Source organism: Eumetopias jubatus, unplaced genomic scaffold (genome assembly GCF_037043125.1).
Source record: "Eumetopias jubatus isolate StellerSeaLion01/CBP00866 unplaced genomic scaffold, mEumJub1_p1.0 scaffold_9, whole genome shotgun sequence".
NCBI classification, from domain to species: Eukaryota; Metazoa; Chordata; class Mammalia; order Carnivora; family Otariidae; genus Eumetopias; species Eumetopias jubatus.
The window spans coordinates 21,566,551-21,585,762 of NW_028274815.1; the positions used below are offsets into that span (position 1 = coordinate 21,566,551).

Sequence of the window (19,212 nt, forward strand, 5' to 3'; positions counted from 1 at the left end):
CCCATGCAAAGATCTTTTCTGTGATAAAGAATTTGATTGATGACCCACCCAAATAGAGTTTCTACACATTCTTACCTAGTAGGATTATGTTTGAAAAAATATAAAATACAGCAAAGCCCAGGCAGAGAAACCCTAACCTAAGAGAAGGTTTATTCTAGCCAGGGAATTCCATCTTTAAGAAAAAATAAGCAACTTAATGAGGCTGTTCAGTTCTTTCCTAGTCAGCCCCCACCACCTCTAGCCTTGATTAAAAACTGACTTGTGAATTTTCCTTTTTTAAACATCTTACCGGGGCACCCAGGTGGCTCAGTTGGTTAAGTGTCTGCCTTCTGCTTAGGTCATGATCCTGGGGTCCTGGGATTGAGTCCTGCAAAGGGCTTCTTGCTCAGTGGGGAGCCTGCTTCTCCCTCTCCCTCTGCTGCTCCCCCTGCTTGTACTCTCTTCTTTGTCAAATAAATAAAAAAATCTTAAAAAAAATAAACATCTTGCCATGGTAACTTATAGAAGCAAGGTGTAGTGGAAGAATTGTTTAAAAATTATTTAAAAGTTTGATGACATGTGCTCTTATTCCAGTTTTACCACAAACTGGCTGACTTTTGGGCAAGATATATAATCCTTCTCTTGTTCTGTTCTGTACAATTAGCACAACTACTTGGCCCATGGCTCAGGCTTGGTAAGATGACCTAGTGAGATGCCAAATTCCTTTGAGAGTGATAGTATAAGTATTAGGCATAAGTATTAGTATTAGTATAGGATATTAGTATACTAATTATTAGTATAAGGCATCACTATTATTTTAAAACGCAAACCAAGCCATCATCATTTTATAAGCTTCCTTGGAAAACCTTGACCCTTTTTATGGTTTTAATAACTTATATTGGAGTTTTTAACTAGATTAGTCCTTAACTTTCAATTTTTTAGATATCTCCATTTACCTGACATCCTCTTAAGACTAAACAAAACGGGAATGCCAGGAATGAAAACACCTTTTTATCCAGGTTATATTACAAAGGTGATAACATTGCTTCTAGCACAAATATTTTCTGTGATGATCACTCCGAAAGGCAGAAAGCGTGATCAGTGTATGAGATGTAGGAGAGGTAAACTTTAGTGGGTGGATGAGGAGTCAGACAAGGGAAGGGTAAGCACAGGTCTTATATAAAAAATCGTTTGAGGGGAGCCTGGGTGGCTAAGTTGGTACCCTCAGTGGCTCTGCACTCAGTGGGGAGTCTGCTTGAGATTCTCTCTCTCCCTCTGCCCCTCCCCCACTCTTTCTCTCTCTCTCTCTCTCTCAAATAAGTAAGTCTTTAAAAAATCATTTGATATGAAGATTTTCTTCTCTTTATATTGATTAGAACAAACACATAGCAGAAGAAATCTGTAGCATTTTACTTGGGACAGTAGCTCCAGTCTGATGAATACATTGTCCAAAACGCGTATTTAGTGCAAAGGCATGTCAATTCAGTATTTTTATCCGTACACAGAAGGGATTTTAAATACAGTACATGCATAAAGGAAATATTTTTATGTCCAAGGAGGTGGTTTCATAGTTTTCATTAGAGCCAATTTCCTTCTTAAAGGGAGATCCATATTTCTAATGTCCTCAAAGCAGACACTACACAGCATATCAAAGAGATCTTTACTCATTCATTCAACAAAATGTATTAACCATGTATTATCTGCAAGGCACTGGACTATAGGACATGGGGAACATTAAGATGTACAAGACACAAATCCTCTCAAGTGAGGGGAAAGAGTCACTCAAGTTTATTTATCTGCCATGTACCAAGTATGATGATAGAGGCTTCATATCTATTACCTCATGAGGATCTTGTACTTTAGAAGGTGAGATAAGACACACGCAGAAATAATAATATACTTGGCATATACTCAGGACCCAATAATTATGTTTAATGAATGAATATAAGGAACATAAGAGATCTCAAAATAATCACCCTTGTTTCAGAGACCCAGAGATTGAGAGTCCCCCTTAGGTAGTGGTTTCCGACACCAAGAACCTCATTTCGTGTTGGGTCGACCACTTCCGAGCTGCATAATGAATGGTCTGATCCTGGGCAGGTTAGGTAGTGCGAATTTTGATTTACTAACCTGCGAATTGGGTAAAGTGCCTCCCACTTTGTAGTATTGTTATGGGGGTTGGTGATAACGTATGTAAAGTTCCCAGCATAGAAGGCGCTCAAAAAAGTGGTAGCAACTATTACTATTATTAAATTTTACTATTGGATTGATACAGTCTAGCCATTGATCTAGTGCTCTTTCTACAACTGGCTCCAGTTATGTGCATGCATTTCTGCGAACACACTTAAAGACTCCTACAGGCTCCGAGACCAGTGCTTTTATCTGGTGGGAGACATTAGCAATTTCACTTTGATAGAGCGGAGTGTAGAGAGGCCTGAGGGATGTCTCCAGCGCCTTTTCAGGGCCCCTTACAGACTGCAAAAAGCCTGTCACCAAGGCTCCCCACCGGCTTCTCGACGTCCAATCACGTTTCCTAAGCAGCTACTGTGCGCAGCGCACTGCGCCAGGAGCTGCTGCAGGCCGGGCACATTCCCTTTCTCTGGTCTTTTACGTTACGGTTTGAGGGAACTAAGCCCTCTTCCCTGAAGTACTGTTGAATTGGTTCGCCGGCAATCGCGGTACCCGCAAGGAAAGCCCCAAACCCCTACACGGTAACGAAACCACAGAAGCTCCCGCCTCCCGCTGCAGGGAGGAGCAAGGACCCCTGGGAAATTGACCTTTCGCCTCCACTCACTCCTTACTTCGGCTCACCAATTTTGACGCTAACGAATGAAGCGACGAGAAAACCTGGAAGGCGGGATTTAGTGTTGTCCGATCCACACTGATTGGATTGCGACGGCGTGAGGGGGTGGACCGCGTGAACAGGCTAGCGTCCCTCCCTCGGTGGGCGGGGAGAGGTGGAGGCTGTGCTTGCGCACTGGGAGGCAGCGGAAGTGGCCTGAGGCGGCTACGCGTGCGCGGTGGGCGGAGCGCGCCTCTTCTACCTCCTCTGCCAGCCTAAGTCTTCCCGTCCTTGCCCAGCCTCTGTGGTGCTCTTGTTTCCGCACCTTTTCGCGGAGAGTCGCTGCCGAGTGGGCGCTCGGTGTTCGGGTCGTCATGGCTGGTTACGAATACGTGAGCCCGGAGCAGCTGGCTGGCTTTGATAAGTACAAGGTAGCGCGGGGCCCCGCGGACGCCCCTCTCCCTCCTCTTCCCGGTCTCTCCCAGGCGGCTGAGGGGCAGGCGCGGTCCGTGTCACCTTGTGCCGCGTGGCTCCGAGCGGGCTGGCGGGCGTTTCTCCGGGGGTCCTGTCGAGACCTGGAGCCTTGGGGTCAGGGTGCGTGGAGCATCCTAGGCCAGCCGCCTTGACTCGGTACCCTCCCGGGGGATTGCCTTTTCCTCAGGAGACCGCTCGACGAGAGTGGAACCAGAGAATTCCCTGTGCTTCTTTACTTCATTATTATTATTTTTATTTTTAGCGAATGCAGTTCCCTTCGTGGTGTCTTAATTGTCTTCATTTTAATGAAGTCTCCACCCGTCTCTCGCATACAACTCAGATGGAGATGGTTTTTGGCAGATGAGGCCCGGGGAGGGGGAGTAGTTACCGAGGCCGTGGTACTGATGCACTCCACTTCTACTCCCAATGAGGAGACTTCCTCAGCAGTAGCTTGGGGCGCTTGGGCTGCCAGATGAAGTGAATGTGCACAGAACGAACTGTGTAGTAGAAAGAGCGCGAGCTTAGGAGTCCGTAGAAACCTGATACCAAACTCTAATTTCTTTCCATGGCGTTGGGCCAGGTAATAGTCCGTATGGTGCAAAATGATTATAGGAATTTGCGAAGGGCCTGATACGTAATAGGCCTCCAGTAAATGCTGGTTAACTTTCCTCCAAATCTGGTTTTCCTCCACTGCTCCCTTATCAGTGAATGACTCCACTGTCCATCCAGTTTTTCCGAGCCTAAAATCTGGGCTGTAACCTTTCATCCTTGCTATCTTGTCGCTTTCACTCTTGAATCCTCTACCTCACCCACCAGCCAGTGAATCACCAGGTCCTGTACCTTCTATCATTTTTAGCCTAAGCTAGAAGAGTGGTTCCATTACCACTCTTCCCACATACACTTTAAGTAATCTTTTTATTTTAGAATACTTCAGATTTGCAGAAAAATCGTGAAGATAGTACAGTACCCTGTGTCTCATACCTGGTTTTCCCTATTATTAACATCTTACGTTAGTACGTTACATTTGCACGATTAATGAACCAATATTTACACATTATTAACTGAGGTCCATACTTTACTCAGATTTCCTAAGTTTTCACCTAATGCCTTTTCTGTTCTGGGATTTCATCCAGGATATCACATTTCATTTAGTCATCCTGTCTCCTTAGGCTCCTCTTGGCTGTGACCATTTATCAGACTTCCCTTCTTTTTGATAGCCTTGATAGTTTTGAGGAGTTCTGGTTATGTATGTTGTAGAATGCCTGTCAGTTGGGATTTGTCTAATGTTTTTCTCACGATGAGGCAAGGGTTATGGGTTTTTGGGAGGAAGAGCACAGAGATGAAGTGCCATTCTCATTGCATCATATGAAGAGTACGTGCTATCAATATGACTTGTCACTGCTGATACTGACTTTGATCACCTGGCCGAGGTAGTGTTTGTTAGGGTTTCTCCCTGTAAAGTTACTCTCTTTGGAAGGAAGTCACTATGAGCCCTCCCTTGGTAGTGGAGAGTTATGTCTTACCTCCCGGAGGGCAGAGTATTGACATAATTTGTTTGGAATTATGCATGGGAGATTTGTCTTTTCTTCCCATTGTGTATTTATCCAATCATTTGTTTATATCAGTGTGGATGCATGAATATTTATTTTATACTTTGGGTTATAATCAAGTACTACTTTATTTTTCTCGACCACATTTACTCTTGCCCTTATAGTCTTTTCTCTATGTTAAATAGTGATCTTTAAAAAAATGTGCATTACTCCTTTGCTTAAAACCCACCACTGTCGGGCGCCTGGGTGGCTCAGTCGTTAAGCATCTACCTTTGGCTCAGGTCATGATCCCAGGGTCCTGGGATCGAGCCCCGCATCGGGCTCCCTGCTCCGTGGGAAGCCTGCTTCTCCCTCTCCCACTCCGCCTGCTTGTGTTCCCTCTCTCACTGTCTCTCTCTCTGTCAGAAAATAAATAAAATTAAAAAAAAAAAAAACACACAAAAAACCCACAAATGTCTTCCCATTGCTCTTGGAATGAAGTCCAAAAAATCCATAATATGATCTGCACGGCTCTGATTTCCTGTTTATATTCATCTTCATGTCTTCACTTACATGTTACTTCCTCACAGAAGCATCCCCTAAGCTCTCCTCTCCCCTTAAGTGTGCTGTCAGAGTACCCTCTGCTCCTTTATGGAATTTGTTAGTGTGTCTCCCTATTACAATGTAATATTCAAGTGGTTAGATTTGGCTTATGGATTACCATGGCCTTAGCACAGTACTACTGTGCATACTAGGAACCCAATAGACATATGTAGAATGAATGAATAGCTGAAAAAAATCATAATGGATTTTGCCTAACTGGAATTGGAAAAACTGTGAAGGACCTTGCTTACAAGCAAGTCATATAGGACATTCCTCTGCTTTCAAGCAGTATGGTGTCATACAATTTTGACCTGAGGTGCTGACATATATTAAAATTTAAGTGGAAAGAAGTTCCAGAGCCTTCTTGGTAACCTTGGCCAAGGCTTCACAACTAAATTAAAGAAGGTTATTAACCCAGATACCTCCTGTTTTGCCTTCAGCTCTACCCTCTTCCTGTTATCTCTTCTGCACAGTAAATATTGACATATAAAACTTTTTTTCCAAACTAGGATCTGGCTTTCTGGGTGTAAGTGCCAATAGAATAGCTGTTTCATTTGCAGCAGTGTCTGTAATATGAAGTCTACTTTTTCTTATAAAGCAGTGTTCCCTAAGTTTATATTTCCAACTAGATAGGTGTTCTAATTTACAGGAAATTTTAGTGTGCTTTTCTATTCCTATGTTTTCCCCTTTTCCGTTATCTGACTCACTTCCTGTGTCTGACAGCATATCTCCTATCATCCTGGAAAACAAAGGTCAGTTTAGCAAATGTCCAATGTTCACTAAAATGTAGTTTGTTGATTTTATTTTAAAAAAGGAGGGCCACAAATTATAACATAAACTTCTTCTAGTAGGGGGTTCTTAGTATTGTGTTCATATTAAAAATATGAATCCAAAGGTGCCCAAAGGAAAAATCTGTGTGGTCAGTTTTCCTGGAATGTGAAATGCACCTAGAGACACTTTCTTCCTAAAGATCACACATTCCTATTGTGTGATCGTCAACAGGAAGTGCTTTATAAATCCTTATTGAATTAAACACAGCTTTTGAAGCAGATCATCCCATAAATGGGTAGACTCAAAACAGTCAAGAGATTTTTATTCCCTGGTGTGACCCTGTATATTAGAGCAAAGTGATGTGAGAAAATTTGATACTATAAAAGCTGCTGGTGGAAAAATTACTTTTGAATTAGTTTAATTTCTTTGTCTCCCTAGAGGTACATCTGAGAGCTACAGTTGGAAACCTGGCAGTTATTCAGAATAACCGCCGAGAGGGGTGCACATGTGGGTGGTAATTAGATTTCTGTAGTAAGAAACTAAGATGATTGCTTCTTGGTATAGAAGAAAGCATGGGATGGATTGTATGTTATGTGCTGTCTTAACATTTGTGTTCTCTGTTTGTTACCACGATTTTATTAAGCAGATGAATAATTAGTTGAGAGTCTGCCTTCTCTGTTAGGGTATGAGCTCTGAGAGGGTAGGGCCTATAGCTGTCTTGTTCAATATGATCGGGGTCTAGCACATGAACAGAATAGGTGCTCAACAAATAATTTATTCAAGGAATGAAAGTGTAGAAGAATATAAATCATTTTGAAAGTGTGGTAAAAGGGAGCTGTGCATCTCCTGGATATCGGAAGAATACTTCTGTATTTTGAATGTGAAGATGTCAGGGGTTTAACTACCATTTTCTCTGTTGCTTATTTATGTACCTTTAGACAATTATATTGAGGGATTTTACCTTTGAGTGGCTTCTCATTCCTCCTTTCTACCTGTCCTTTCTTTGGACAAGTCTTTACAGTTGAAGGATTTCCCCACTTATCTAAGGGTGAAACTTCTGTTGTGGTTTACCTAATCTGACCTAGGGGAGGTATTCCTCAATTGATGGTGTAACGGCTAGTTTCAAATTGTATCATTTTTCTTCAGAGAGGAGGTAAGTGTTCTTTGAAATATCTTGCTTGGTTTCAAGAATGTAATTCTATGATGAATTGGTTTCTGCTATTCTGTTGTTGCATATCAACAACAACCTGATTATAGGAACTGTGATAATTGTAAATTTATTAGTATTGCAGTTAACAGGTTGTAAAGAGAGACTGTGTACATCTTGATAATGCTAAAGAATCTGGCTTTCACCCTTACTAGTTCATACAGTTTGATTCTGTTTATTCAGTAAGCATTTACTGAGGGCCTACTGTCTCAGGCATAGCACTGGGGCTGCACAATGCATTTAGGTAAGTGCCGGGTGCTATGGGAGAGAAGGAAGCAGCTCCAGGGAGAGAGGGTTAAAGCTGAGAAGAGCAGCAGAGAGGGGATGGAGGGGAAAGGCCGAGCTCAGTCTAGAAAGATGAAGCTGAGTAGGTCCCACATTACCAGATGTAGAGGGAGAAAAGGCTTTACAGTGCAGGAGAGCAATGGAATGCAAAAGGAGTGGAGGCCGAGAGTATTTTCTGGCAACCATAAGAAGGTAGATGTTTAGGCATAATGATGGAGGGGCAGGAGATGAGGCTGAAGAGGCATGTGGGGCTCTGTCAGGAGGGGATGCTTTCATGGAAAGGACTTCTAGATTTTACCCTATAGATCAGTGTTTCTGTGGCCCAAGGACTATCAGCATCAGAATCACCTGGGAAAGTATTTAAATAGGAGATTCCTAGCCTCACTTTGGGAGATTCAGATTGGGTATATTACTGTTATCTGCATGTTAAATACCTCGGGTGATTTTTAGGCACATCGTAATGCTGTAGGTTTGGGGGAACTGCTTCATTTTTTTTTTTTTTTTTAAAGATTTTACTTATTTATTCATTTGAAAGAGCAAGAATGAGAGAAGAACACATGAGAGGGGGGAGGGTCAGAGGGAGAAGCAGGCTCCCCGCTGAGCAGGGAGCCCGATTCGGGACTCGATCCTGGGACTCCAGGATCATGACCTGAGCTGAAGGCAGTCGTCGCTCAACTGACTGAGTCACCCAGGTGCCCCGGAACCGCTTGATTTTAAACAGGACCAGATTTTAATTTTAGGAAGCTTACCCCAGCAGCTTGTAGAAAATGAATGGGTGAGGTGGTCTGGAGACCTTTTGGGATCTTCTGAATAAACCTAGGTAAGAAATGAGGGAAGCCTGAATCTAAGTAATGGGGATAGAAAGGGAGTGGGGATTCTAAAGATAGAAGTCAAAACTGGTTAACCTACCCACTGAATTTGGCCAGCAGATATGTTTAATTATAGTCCACACCATACTTTGTTTCAAAAATTAGCATCTTCTCCCTAAAAACCCAGATTTCTGGATTCTTTTGAAAAACCAGAAGAGTGGGCAACATTGGCCCTGAGTTTCCTCTTGGCAAGACTCCCCCGAAGCTAAATAGCTCTTGCCCTTTTTAAAAAAGGCAGTTCCTCTCCAGTTTGCCATTTTCCTGCCAGTCCATATGCTACATGTGGGTCTGCTTTGTTCAGTTTATCTTCCTGACCCCTGTGGACGTTTATTTGTGATCCTTGATTTAAGATTAAAAATTGACAAGACCATGGTAACTGAGAAGCTGGAGGTGTTGGTGGGGTGAGTCCAGAGGATGAAGGATGGGGAGGAGTCTGGGATGACTCAGGTTTTGGTAAGATGACTGAGTGGAGAGGTAGGGGTTTTGTGAAGCATTAGCCCTGGAAAGGTGCCCTTGGTAACAATAGTGTCTAACACTTGTTTGGTCTGACTTAACCCTCTTGATAGCCCCAAGAGGAGGTATTATGAACTCCTATCTGTTGAGTAAACAAACTCATGAGAGATTGACCCTTATAGAACAAGCATAATTATAATTTAAATGATAAGTGGTGCTGAATCTGGAAGAATAACAGTAATCTTTTGTGCAAGGCACTTCTCTTGGGCAGGGCCATGTAAAGGTGTAGTTCGTGGACTGGGAATCAAAACAAAGAAAACTTCATGCTCTAGAGAAATATCGCTGGTGGGTGAATTATCCTCCACTAGAGGAATATTTCTGTAATGATTTCAGAGATAGAACACTTTTCTTCTGAGCCAGAGTAGACACATGAGAAATTCTTAATCTTTTGATTTGTACTTATGATTGCAGGCCAGCTACAGTATACCATGTTAATTAAGGCGTTACCTAGATATGTTACAGTTAATTCAGACATAACTTATTTTTAGTTGTGCTTGGTCTCCTTGAGTAGATTGGAAGAGCTGCCTTTTCCACCTGTAAATACATTTGTAAGTTTTGAAAAGCATTTTAGTGGCCTTATTTTTTTTTAAGGTTTTTTTTTTTTTTTTTAAGATTTTATTTATTTGACAGAGACACAGTGAGAGAGGGAACACAAGCAGGGGGAGTGGGAGAGGGAGAAGCAGGCTTCCCGCGGAGCAGGGAGCCCGATGCGGGGCTCAATCCCAGGACCCAGGGATCATGACCTGAGCCGAAGGCAGATGCTTAATGGCTGAGCCACCCAGGCGCCACTTAAGGTTTTATTTTTAAGTAATCTCTACACCCAACGTGGGGCTCAAACTCACAACCCCGAGATCAAGAGTCACATGCTCTACCGACTGAGTCAGCCAGACGTCCCTTTTTTTTAATTATTTTTTTAAGATGTTATTTTTAAATAATCTCCTTAGCAGCCATAGATATAGATATATAAATATCTTATGGAAAGAATTATTTTTGCAGTTGACAGAGACAGAGGAGTCTTTCAGAAGGAGTGAAAGAAGGATGGATGGGGAACTTCTGCAGAATGAGAGGGAGAGAGATCAAGTGGTAGGTAGAAGGTCACCACATTTTTAGGTGCTAGTTGGAAGAAACGACTTGGTTCTTTTAACTATTTTCTGAAACATCAGTTCACTGAGGATGGCTTGTTTTTCTAACTCCTGTAATGCTTAAATGTGAAGAATTTTGAATAAGAATTTGCCCAACGCGTAAGGGAAAGTTGGAGAAGATGTTCCGGAGAGATTGATGGGGGAACCAAAGCACAGAGACCAGGAAGACCATGGTAAATTAGACATAAGGAAGTGTTGGGTATGCCCGGTACCAGGCTGAGCCTAGTGAGCCCAGTGAAGGAAAGTTGAAATGGCAAGAGCAATATCATTGTAAATACTGAGTAATAATGATAATGACAGCAAACATTTATATGGCATTTTACTATATGCCAGACATTGCTTTAAGTGCTTTTACATATATTATCTCATTTAATATTCACAAGTGCCTTGTGAAGTAGAGCTACTGTTATTTTACTGAGGCACAGAGAATTTAACTTGCTCAAGGTCCCAAAGCTTGAGATTTGAACCCAGGCAGTCTGGGTTAGGAGCCCATTTTCTTCATGCTATGCTTCCTCTCAAATCTAAGAACTAAAGATAAACTCTGCCTTGTAGTTACTGGGTGTTTTGTACCAGATATAGGAACATTAGAATAAAGACCTTCAGTGACATGCAAATTGGGTTTGTGTCTAATGTTTGCAGGCGGGGAAAATGTACAGTGAAAAAGAAAACTATTTTTGTTTTCTTTCCCCCCATTTTAAAATTATTAGCAGGGGTAAGTGGATGACTGTATTTACTAGTCTTACATTTTGTTGAGTATTAAGAACATTTCATATACTAGTAGCTTTAATTGAGATAAAAGTCTTAATAATTAGCTTTGGGACTAATAAGTTTGAAATAAACCACGTGCTAGTGTTTTGACTTAGTGTCATCTCTAACCAGATTTCCTCATCTGTGAAATGGTGTGGTATCTGCCTCATAGGATCATTATCAAAGTTGAATGAGTTCATATTTGTAAAGTGCCTGGCACATAGTGCTATATTAGTGTTAAGTAAAAAATAAAACTTGACATCTGTGCTTCTCTGTTTGTGAACATTGGCTAACATAAACACATGTGTACCCATACCCCAGGAAGTTATACCAAGAGAAAGTGTATTTTAGGAAAGCAAGTTAAGGGTGACAACTTAATGGAGAGATAGAAGAGTAATGGAGGTCTGTGTCTAGCTTGGGTTCCACAGAGAGACTTTGCCTTCAGATTTTTTCTTCTGTTAAATCATATATAATAATACAACAAGCAGAGTAAATAAAATTTCTTAAATACCACTTTCCTATTTAAGAATCTGCAGTATCCTCCACGTATTTATCATGTGTTTGATACCCAGATTTCCCTGCAAGGATTTTAGGTTTTTTCACTCAGTGACCCCTCTTTTTGTCTTCTCATCTCTTGTTAGAATTTATTATAAGTTATTTAAATTTAGCAAGCAAACTTGTTTGTCATCATGACTTGCTTGTTTTTACTGCTCTAGCTTTTCCAATCTTCTGTCACCATCTTCTCTCCAACTTGTTAGTAGATGTAAGTGATAATATTGACTGAAATGAGATCTCATTGTCTACAGAGTCATGTTTTCTGTGAGTGTAGTTCTTAAAGTCTTGTATTGATAGAAAGTATTTTAAGAAATTTAAAATTTTTGTCCCAGGGTTATTTGAAACCCCCACCTTTTTTTGCACTCTTTAAGTTTAGGTTTGGTGTTTTTATGCCATAGATTGTTTCTAGCGTAATGCCTTGCATTTATTGAATTTAGTGAGTACTTCCCGGATTTTATTATACCTTTTCTCTTGCTTGCAATGCAGTATTTGAAGTTACCATAAGGAGGAATAGGTGTTGGCCACTAAACTAATGGTGTGGTTTATCCTTCAGCTGAGGAGTTGTGGGAGTGCCGTTAATGTTTGCTTTCACCAGAGCAGTGGTCCTCAAACCTGAGTGTGCTGCAGAATTACCAGGAGGGTCTGTTAAAAGAGATTGCTGGGCTGCACCCCTAGAGTGTCTGATTCTGTATGTCTGGGGCAGGGTCCAAGAATATGGGTTCAGTTTGGTGACTACAGTTTGCAAACCACCTCATCAAAGAAATATTCAATTATATTGCAATCTGAAGAGCAGTTAATAAAACCAAGAGCTGGGTATATAGGAGTAAGAAACTATATTACTGTAATGTATTAGCTCTCAAGCATCAGGTGGTCTTGATTTTGTGGGTAGGAGCCCTAAGATATCTCTTAGTAGAAAAGAGGATGTAGTGCTTTCAGTTATGTACTAGTTTCTTATTGCTGGGTAACAAATTATCACAGACTTGGTGGCATAAAACAACACACATTTATTATCTCACAGTTTCTATGAGTTAGGAGTCTGGGCATCACTTAGCCAGCTCCTCTCTGTTCAGGGTCTTACCAGGCTGCAGTTAAGGTGTCAGCTGGGCTGCATTCTCATCTGCAGCTTGGGGGTCCTCATCCAGGCTTGTGTGGTTGTTGGCAGCATGCAGTTCTTCCCAGTTGTAGGGCTGAGGCTCTTAGCTTCTAGGGCTTTCCCACTTTTCCCTGCCACATGGCCCTCACCATAGGCAGTTCATATCATTGCTGCTTGCTTCTTAAAAGTCAGCAGGAGACTCCTCCAAATTGCTAAGATGAAGACTTACATAATGAAATGTATCATGGAAATGATATCTCATCACCTTTGTCATATAATGTATCCTAATCAAGGCAGTGACCTCTCTCACCTTTGCTATATTCTGTTGGTTAGAAACTAGTCACAAGGTCCGCCCTCAAGGGAGTGGAATGAACTATCAAAGGGTGGGGATTGCTTATACAGGGGCTTGACTCACTGGGGATCACTTCAGGATGTGTCTGCCATAAATTGGAAGACAAAAAGTATATTTTAGAGGATGTTTTGAGAATAATAATTTCAGTAAATTGGCTCTAGATAGATCATGATTGTATTTAAGCCAAGAAAGGGTAGTCTGGTTTCAGACAACGTGATCAATTTCATAGATATGTTCCAGGATGAATCAGAAAGGACTTACAGTTCAGACCTTTCTGTTTATTAGCCATTGTAATCCTTGAATTTTTTATAGTCTCTTCATGTGTAATATAGGTAGGAATAATTTATCTTACAATACCAAATAAGAGAATAGCTATAATTGTCCTGTGGAAACTGTAAAACATTATACAAATGTAAACATGATATTATTAATGGGGGAAGAGTAAGAAGAATTTCCTCTTGTGAAGTTAAAAATTGCTTTGGACTAGTTCCTAGGGGAAAATAGATTTGGTGAAGGGAGTAACATTTCTTCTCATCACTGATACCTTAACTGTATACTGCTACTTAAATAAACATGCAAAGTAGTTCATGCATTTATTCATTCATATGTGCAAACATTCAAATATGTTTATTGAGCTCAGGCTCCTGTGTGCCAGAAGCAGAGAAGATCAGGTTGGGAAGTTTTCTCCATTCTCTTAATTTTAAGTTTCTTTATATCCCAGTGCTCAGTGAGTCCCACACTTGTATGTGAAAGGCTGTTCTTTTGATTGCCTTGATATTTGTTGAGTAAATAACAATTTTTTAAATAATTGAGATTCCTCATTTTATGTTTTGTGCTTAAGTGACTCGCCTGGAAGATTGGAATGCCATTGCTAAAGAACTCTGCTCCAGGAGTGGCTGGTGGGGTACATTTTGGCAACAATGGATTCTGCCCCTGTAAAGACTTAAAACACCTAAACATGATTGAGCCATGAGTCCTGTCAACAAGGGTCTGACCTCAGTATCATACCCCAGTGCTGCACCGGACACTGAGCTTCACTGTGCAGGGGGAGAAAAGAGAGAGTTGACTCTTTCTTTCTTTCTCTTGTTTTAAGAGAGGTTGGTAATGTGTGTTTTTCATTTTAGTCATGTCTGAAAAGTTGGTTTGAGCAACAAATATTATAATTTCATATAACCCAGTTGTGAACTAAAATTGGCTCTTTATGGATATCTTGCTTTTTACTCCTAAAAACATGGATAATTTTGAACTCAAGAATTTTGGAAATAATTTAAAAAAATTAAAAATATCGTTTCGAGTTTGGTTGCATCTGAAGTGATTAACAAGTGCAGTTTATGAACTATTAATATCTTGTATTGAGCTACATTTTATGGATTACTATAGTTAACTAAATATGTTTTATAAGTATAAAGCTTTGGGGCGCCTGGGTGGCTCAGTCAGTTGGGCAGCTGACTCTTGATTTAGGCTCAAGTCATCATCTCGGGGTTGTGGGATCAGGCCCCACGTCGGGCTCCTTGCTCAGTGGGGAGTCTGCTTGAGGATTCTCTCTCCCTCTCCCTCTGCATCTCCTCCCACTTGTGTTTTCTCTCATAAGTCTTTTTAAAAAAGTATAAAGCTTATGTTTCAGATGGGTAAAGACAGGTCTCATTTTAAAATTATTTGACAATAAGAGTCCTATTCTCCTTATATTGTTTAGAAGACAAAGTAGGGGAAATCTGTTGCTGAGTATAGATAATAGAGCATTACGTGGGACAGTGGCCCCAGTCTAATTAATAATTTGTCCAAAGCTCTGTATTTAGTGCAAGGGTGTGTCGGTTCGTATCAGTTTTCTTAACAGTACAGAGAAGGGATTTGAAATATAGTACCCTTGTAAAGGAAATACTTCTATGTCCAAGGAAGTGGTTTGATAGTCTTCCTTTCATTGGAGCCACTTTCCTTCTTAAATTAAGGGGAGTCTCACATTTTTAATGTCCTTCTCGAAAACATATACTTCACAGCATATTTGGAAGTAATTTAGAAGTCACTGTACTGCTAACCCTAACCCATAATCCTCTCCACCTGATGTACTTTAAGTCTTGTAACTGGCTTCTATTTGCACTTTGGTCTCTGTCCAGTTCTTTTTACACTGTAACCAGTACGATGCTTTAAAAATGTAAATCAGGGGGTGCCTGGGTGGCTCAGTTGGTTGGGTGACTGCCTTCAGCTCAGGTCATGATCCTGGAGTCCCAGGATCGAGTCCCGCATCGGGCTCCCTGCTCAGCAGGGAGTCTGCTTCTCCCTCTGACCTTCCTCCCTCTCATGCTCTCTCTCTACCATTCTCTCTCTCTCTCAATAAATAAAAATCTTTAAAAAAAAAAAAGAAAAATTGTAAATCGGGATGTGCATTGGGTTTAGAATAAAATCTAGATTACTGTGGTCTTGCTGGGTGGTTTAGGCCCACGTCTTCAATCTCATTTCCTGTCAGTCTTCCCTGCTCACTAAGCTGTAGTTGGATTAGCCTTCCTCCAGTATTCCAAGTATTTCTAGTTTTGTGGTCTTTGCACATTTTTGTTCTCTTTGCTTGGAAGGTATCTTGGCATGTACTTGCCTCCCTGCAACACCTATGCACCACACACGTGCGTGCGTGCACACACACACACACACACACACACACACAAATGTACACTGCCACATATATATTCTTTATTTTCTATTTCTTTTTAGGTATTTTACATATAAATGCACAGATCTTAAGTGTCTAATTTAGTGAATTTTTATATATGTATGTACCCATATAACCACCACCCCAGATCAAGATACAGAATTATTTCTGGCACCTCAGAAGGCTCCCATTCAGTCTCTTCCATCAAACTACTATTATGACTTCTTTTGTCATAAATTAATTTGTCTGTTTTTGAACTTGATATAAATGGAATCTACAACAGCATGTTTTCTTTAGTGTCTCGCTTCTTTGACTCACTATAGTGTCTCTTATGTTCCTTATCTGTCTTTTCATCTTCTCGGCCTCAGCTGTGTCCCCTCCCTAAAGAAGCTTTCTCTGACCACTCTGACAATGCACTCCCTGCCCTCCCTCCCATGTCCTCTCGCAAAATACCCTGCTTATTTCCTTCATGGTATTTAACACAACTTGTGATTATTCCTTGTTTTTGTGCTTACCATCTATCTCACAATGGGCCGTAGACTTGGTTAACATAGGGAACATTTTTGTCTTGTTCATCATTGTCTTCACTGGGCCTAGCAAAAATTTGCCTGGCACAATCATAGGTACTGAATCATGAATACTTGTTGGCTTACTGAATGAATGAATGAATGAAGAATGAACTCCGCTTTGTTTTCTGACCTGTACTGAAGTAAAAAAAAAAGACAGTTCTGAAACTTTCTAATTTTGGCACAATGTTATCTAAAGTAATTCTGATCTTACTAGGAATTTATGAAAATTTTCTCTTGTGGGAAAGATAGACTAATTGTCATAGATGACAGGACAGAATCCTATACCCAAATAAAAATTATTGTATGTACTAAAGAGCAATCTTGAGGGAAATGTTTAGAAGTTCTGTCTTGATCAGCATTTTTACAGAGACTTAGGTGAAGGCATTATTATCAGCATGACAAATTTGCATGCTGAGATTTTGGAGAGGCATAGCTATTACCTTGCATAAGTGAGTCTGAATCAAGAGATCTGGAGGGGATAGAAAAATGAGTTGAATCTAGTAAGATGAAATATTATAATGGTAAATACAGAGTCTGGTACTTAGGTTCCAGCAGTCATCCTCACATTAGCATGGAGAAAGGTGGCTTAGTAGTCCAACTGCCCATTCGTATTTAAGTCTGCAGAATGATTTTGTTGCCATAGGAAATTAATAGGTTGAGTATCAGAGGAATATTGAGGAAGAGCAGCTTATGGTCATATTCTTTCTACTCATACACCACATGAAATGTTTCTTATGCCCTGGATCACATGTTTGTATTGGTTTAACAACAAATTGGATTGCCTGGAACACAGGTTGTCAAGCTAAAGCCCCCAGGCACCTGTTTGTGAATAAAGTTCTACTGGAACACAACTGTGCCCATTTGTTTACCTATTTTCTGTGATTGGTTTCTTGCTTCAGTGGTAGCGTTGAGTGTTTATCACAGAGACCATATGGCCTGCAGAGCCTAATAGATATTTACTATCTGATGCTTTCCAGAAAAAGCTTTCCAACCTCTGGTCTAAAGTACAAGACCTAGATGAAGAAGATTGAAAGCATGGCAAGAGGAGCAGCAGAGGAACATGGGATGTTTAAGCAGGCAAAGAGAAGATGTAGGTGCGACAGGGAGAGTGGCCTTCAAATAATTGAAACACTGTTGTTTGGAAGAAAAATTGGACCGTTGTCTGTTTAACTTTGTAAAGCAAAATGAAAACAGGATAGAAAATATGGGACAAGGGAAGGATTTTGTTAGTGTATAGAAAGTTGGTTTAACATGGGTTGGGTTGCTTCTAGAAATAATGAGTTTTTGCCACCAGAGGCATTTAAAAAGAGGCTAGATGACTGTTTTACCTGTTTGCATTGATGAGGGTCGGGCACTCAAGAACTAGAGATCTTCTGAACTCTTGTAATTTTGAGATTTTGCCTTGGAATGATTCTCTCAAATCCAGGCTGTGGTTTTCAAGCATTTCTCCAGGGTACTAGCTTTGTCTGGCCTTGTAGATTGGAGATCAAGCAAGTCACAGTGAGCCTTAACAGTGGATTATCTACCTGGTTAAGGTGTTCAGATAGATACCATTCCAACAGAAAATAAAAATATATTTAATAAGCTTTAACAAATACCTGAATCTAGTTTAACATCTTTAAAGGTTTATTTTTTATTTTTTCATTCCCGTGGAAGGTTTGAATCATTCTTTTTTCTTCCTATTGATTCACAAGACAGTTTTAAGTTTCTTTGTTTATACTAAGTGATATGTGATCTTGAAAAATACTCAGGTGTGTAAGGCTGGAGCACAGAGAGTTCTTTAGGTTTATTATTTGCTACCTTTTGTGATTTCATATTGCATTTTCTTGCTATACTTGAGCTTCAATGTGAAACATCTGTATAGGCAAATTGACCTTGTGTTTAGTTCTGCATTCTTTTCATACTTCTGGTCTCCCGAAGTAGAAATTTACAGGTAAAACTGCAGAATTTAAAAAGAGGAGCTTTTCAAATGAAAATACCATCAGTTAAGGGCCTTCTTATAGATCTAAGTTGAAATTATGGAAAGCTGCTGAGTGAGACTCGTTCAGCAAACATTTGAATTAAGAACATTGTACTTTGTACATCGTATTAGGTACTCATGTGATGTCTTAAACAGTTTCCTTCTGATTTGGACTTCTTACAACTTTTGTATTTTGCAGTAGATGGTGGGCTTGAAATGTGTGGTTTCCCCATTTATCTGACCTGGTGGCTATGTCAAGTGGGTCTGGGTGCCGACTTCTGTGAAGTGGAGGCCAGGGCCCTCCCCCTTGTCATTGGCAGCCTCTAGAGGCTCGTATTGGTTCCATGTCCTTAGGTCCGAAGACTTAAATCCAAGTGAGGACCCCTTCGTTCTGCAGAGGTTCAGATGTAATGGTATCTATTATGTGGAAAGGCTTTGTAACCTGTAGGGAGCTGTGCAAGTGCAAGTTGATTTTCGGAAGAACGGTAACTCGCATTTAAGTAGAGTCTGGCCTTGGCTGCTCAGCCTGTCCCTGTGGCCAGCAGAGGCACACTGAGTTAGTTCTTCACCATTTTCCTTGCACTGTCTAGCTCAGATCCACTGTCCCAGTTACCCATTTCAGGCAGAATGGGTTGGAGAAATGGAGGCACTCAGACATGGAGTCTGTTGAATCATAGACTTGCTGATTAACTGTCTTTGCTAGCAGTATTTAACATTATTTCTATTTATTTACTTTTTTGTTCCATCACACTTTTGAGTCTTGAAACACTGATGAGAAAAGATTTCCTGCATATTTGGAAGCATTTGGGAAGAAGTTTTGACCTTTAATTATGATTTTTAAAAAGTAGATATTCAAATGCTTACTGCTTATTTTATGTACATACTAAGTGTTAATATAAAACACAAAACTTTTTTCAGACATTTGACTGTTGTAATGTTTAAATGTCAACTGGACAAGTTAGGTAATATTCCCACTCTTTGAGGTGGGAATTATCCCTTACCAATTAAGTATCTCTTCTTCCCTGCACCTAGTAGAGTGTTTCCGACATGCTAGTTACTCCAGTGTGTGTGTGTGTGTGTCTGATGAATAAGTCATTGACGTGACTCTTAAAATTATATATATGTGTATATGTATAAATACGGA

At 40.5% G+C, this 19,212-nt stretch overlaps 1 protein-coding gene across 2 annotated transcripts in view; it reads left to right on the top strand.

The window, feature by feature from the left end:
- The first annotated feature begins 3,032 nt into the window (after positions 1-3,032).
- SELENOI (selenoprotein I) overlaps positions 3,033-19,212 on the top strand; it is a 35,557-nt gene continuing 19,377 nt past the window's right edge. For both annotated transcript variants that reach the window (XM_028099645.2, XM_088026360.1), the window contains exon 1: positions 3,033-3,192. In XM_028099645.2, the coding sequence (XP_027955446.1) occupies positions 3,136-3,192 (57 nt within the window). In that variant the 5' untranslated portion in view covers positions 3,033-3,135. The remainder of the gene's footprint in view (positions 3,193-19,212) is intronic.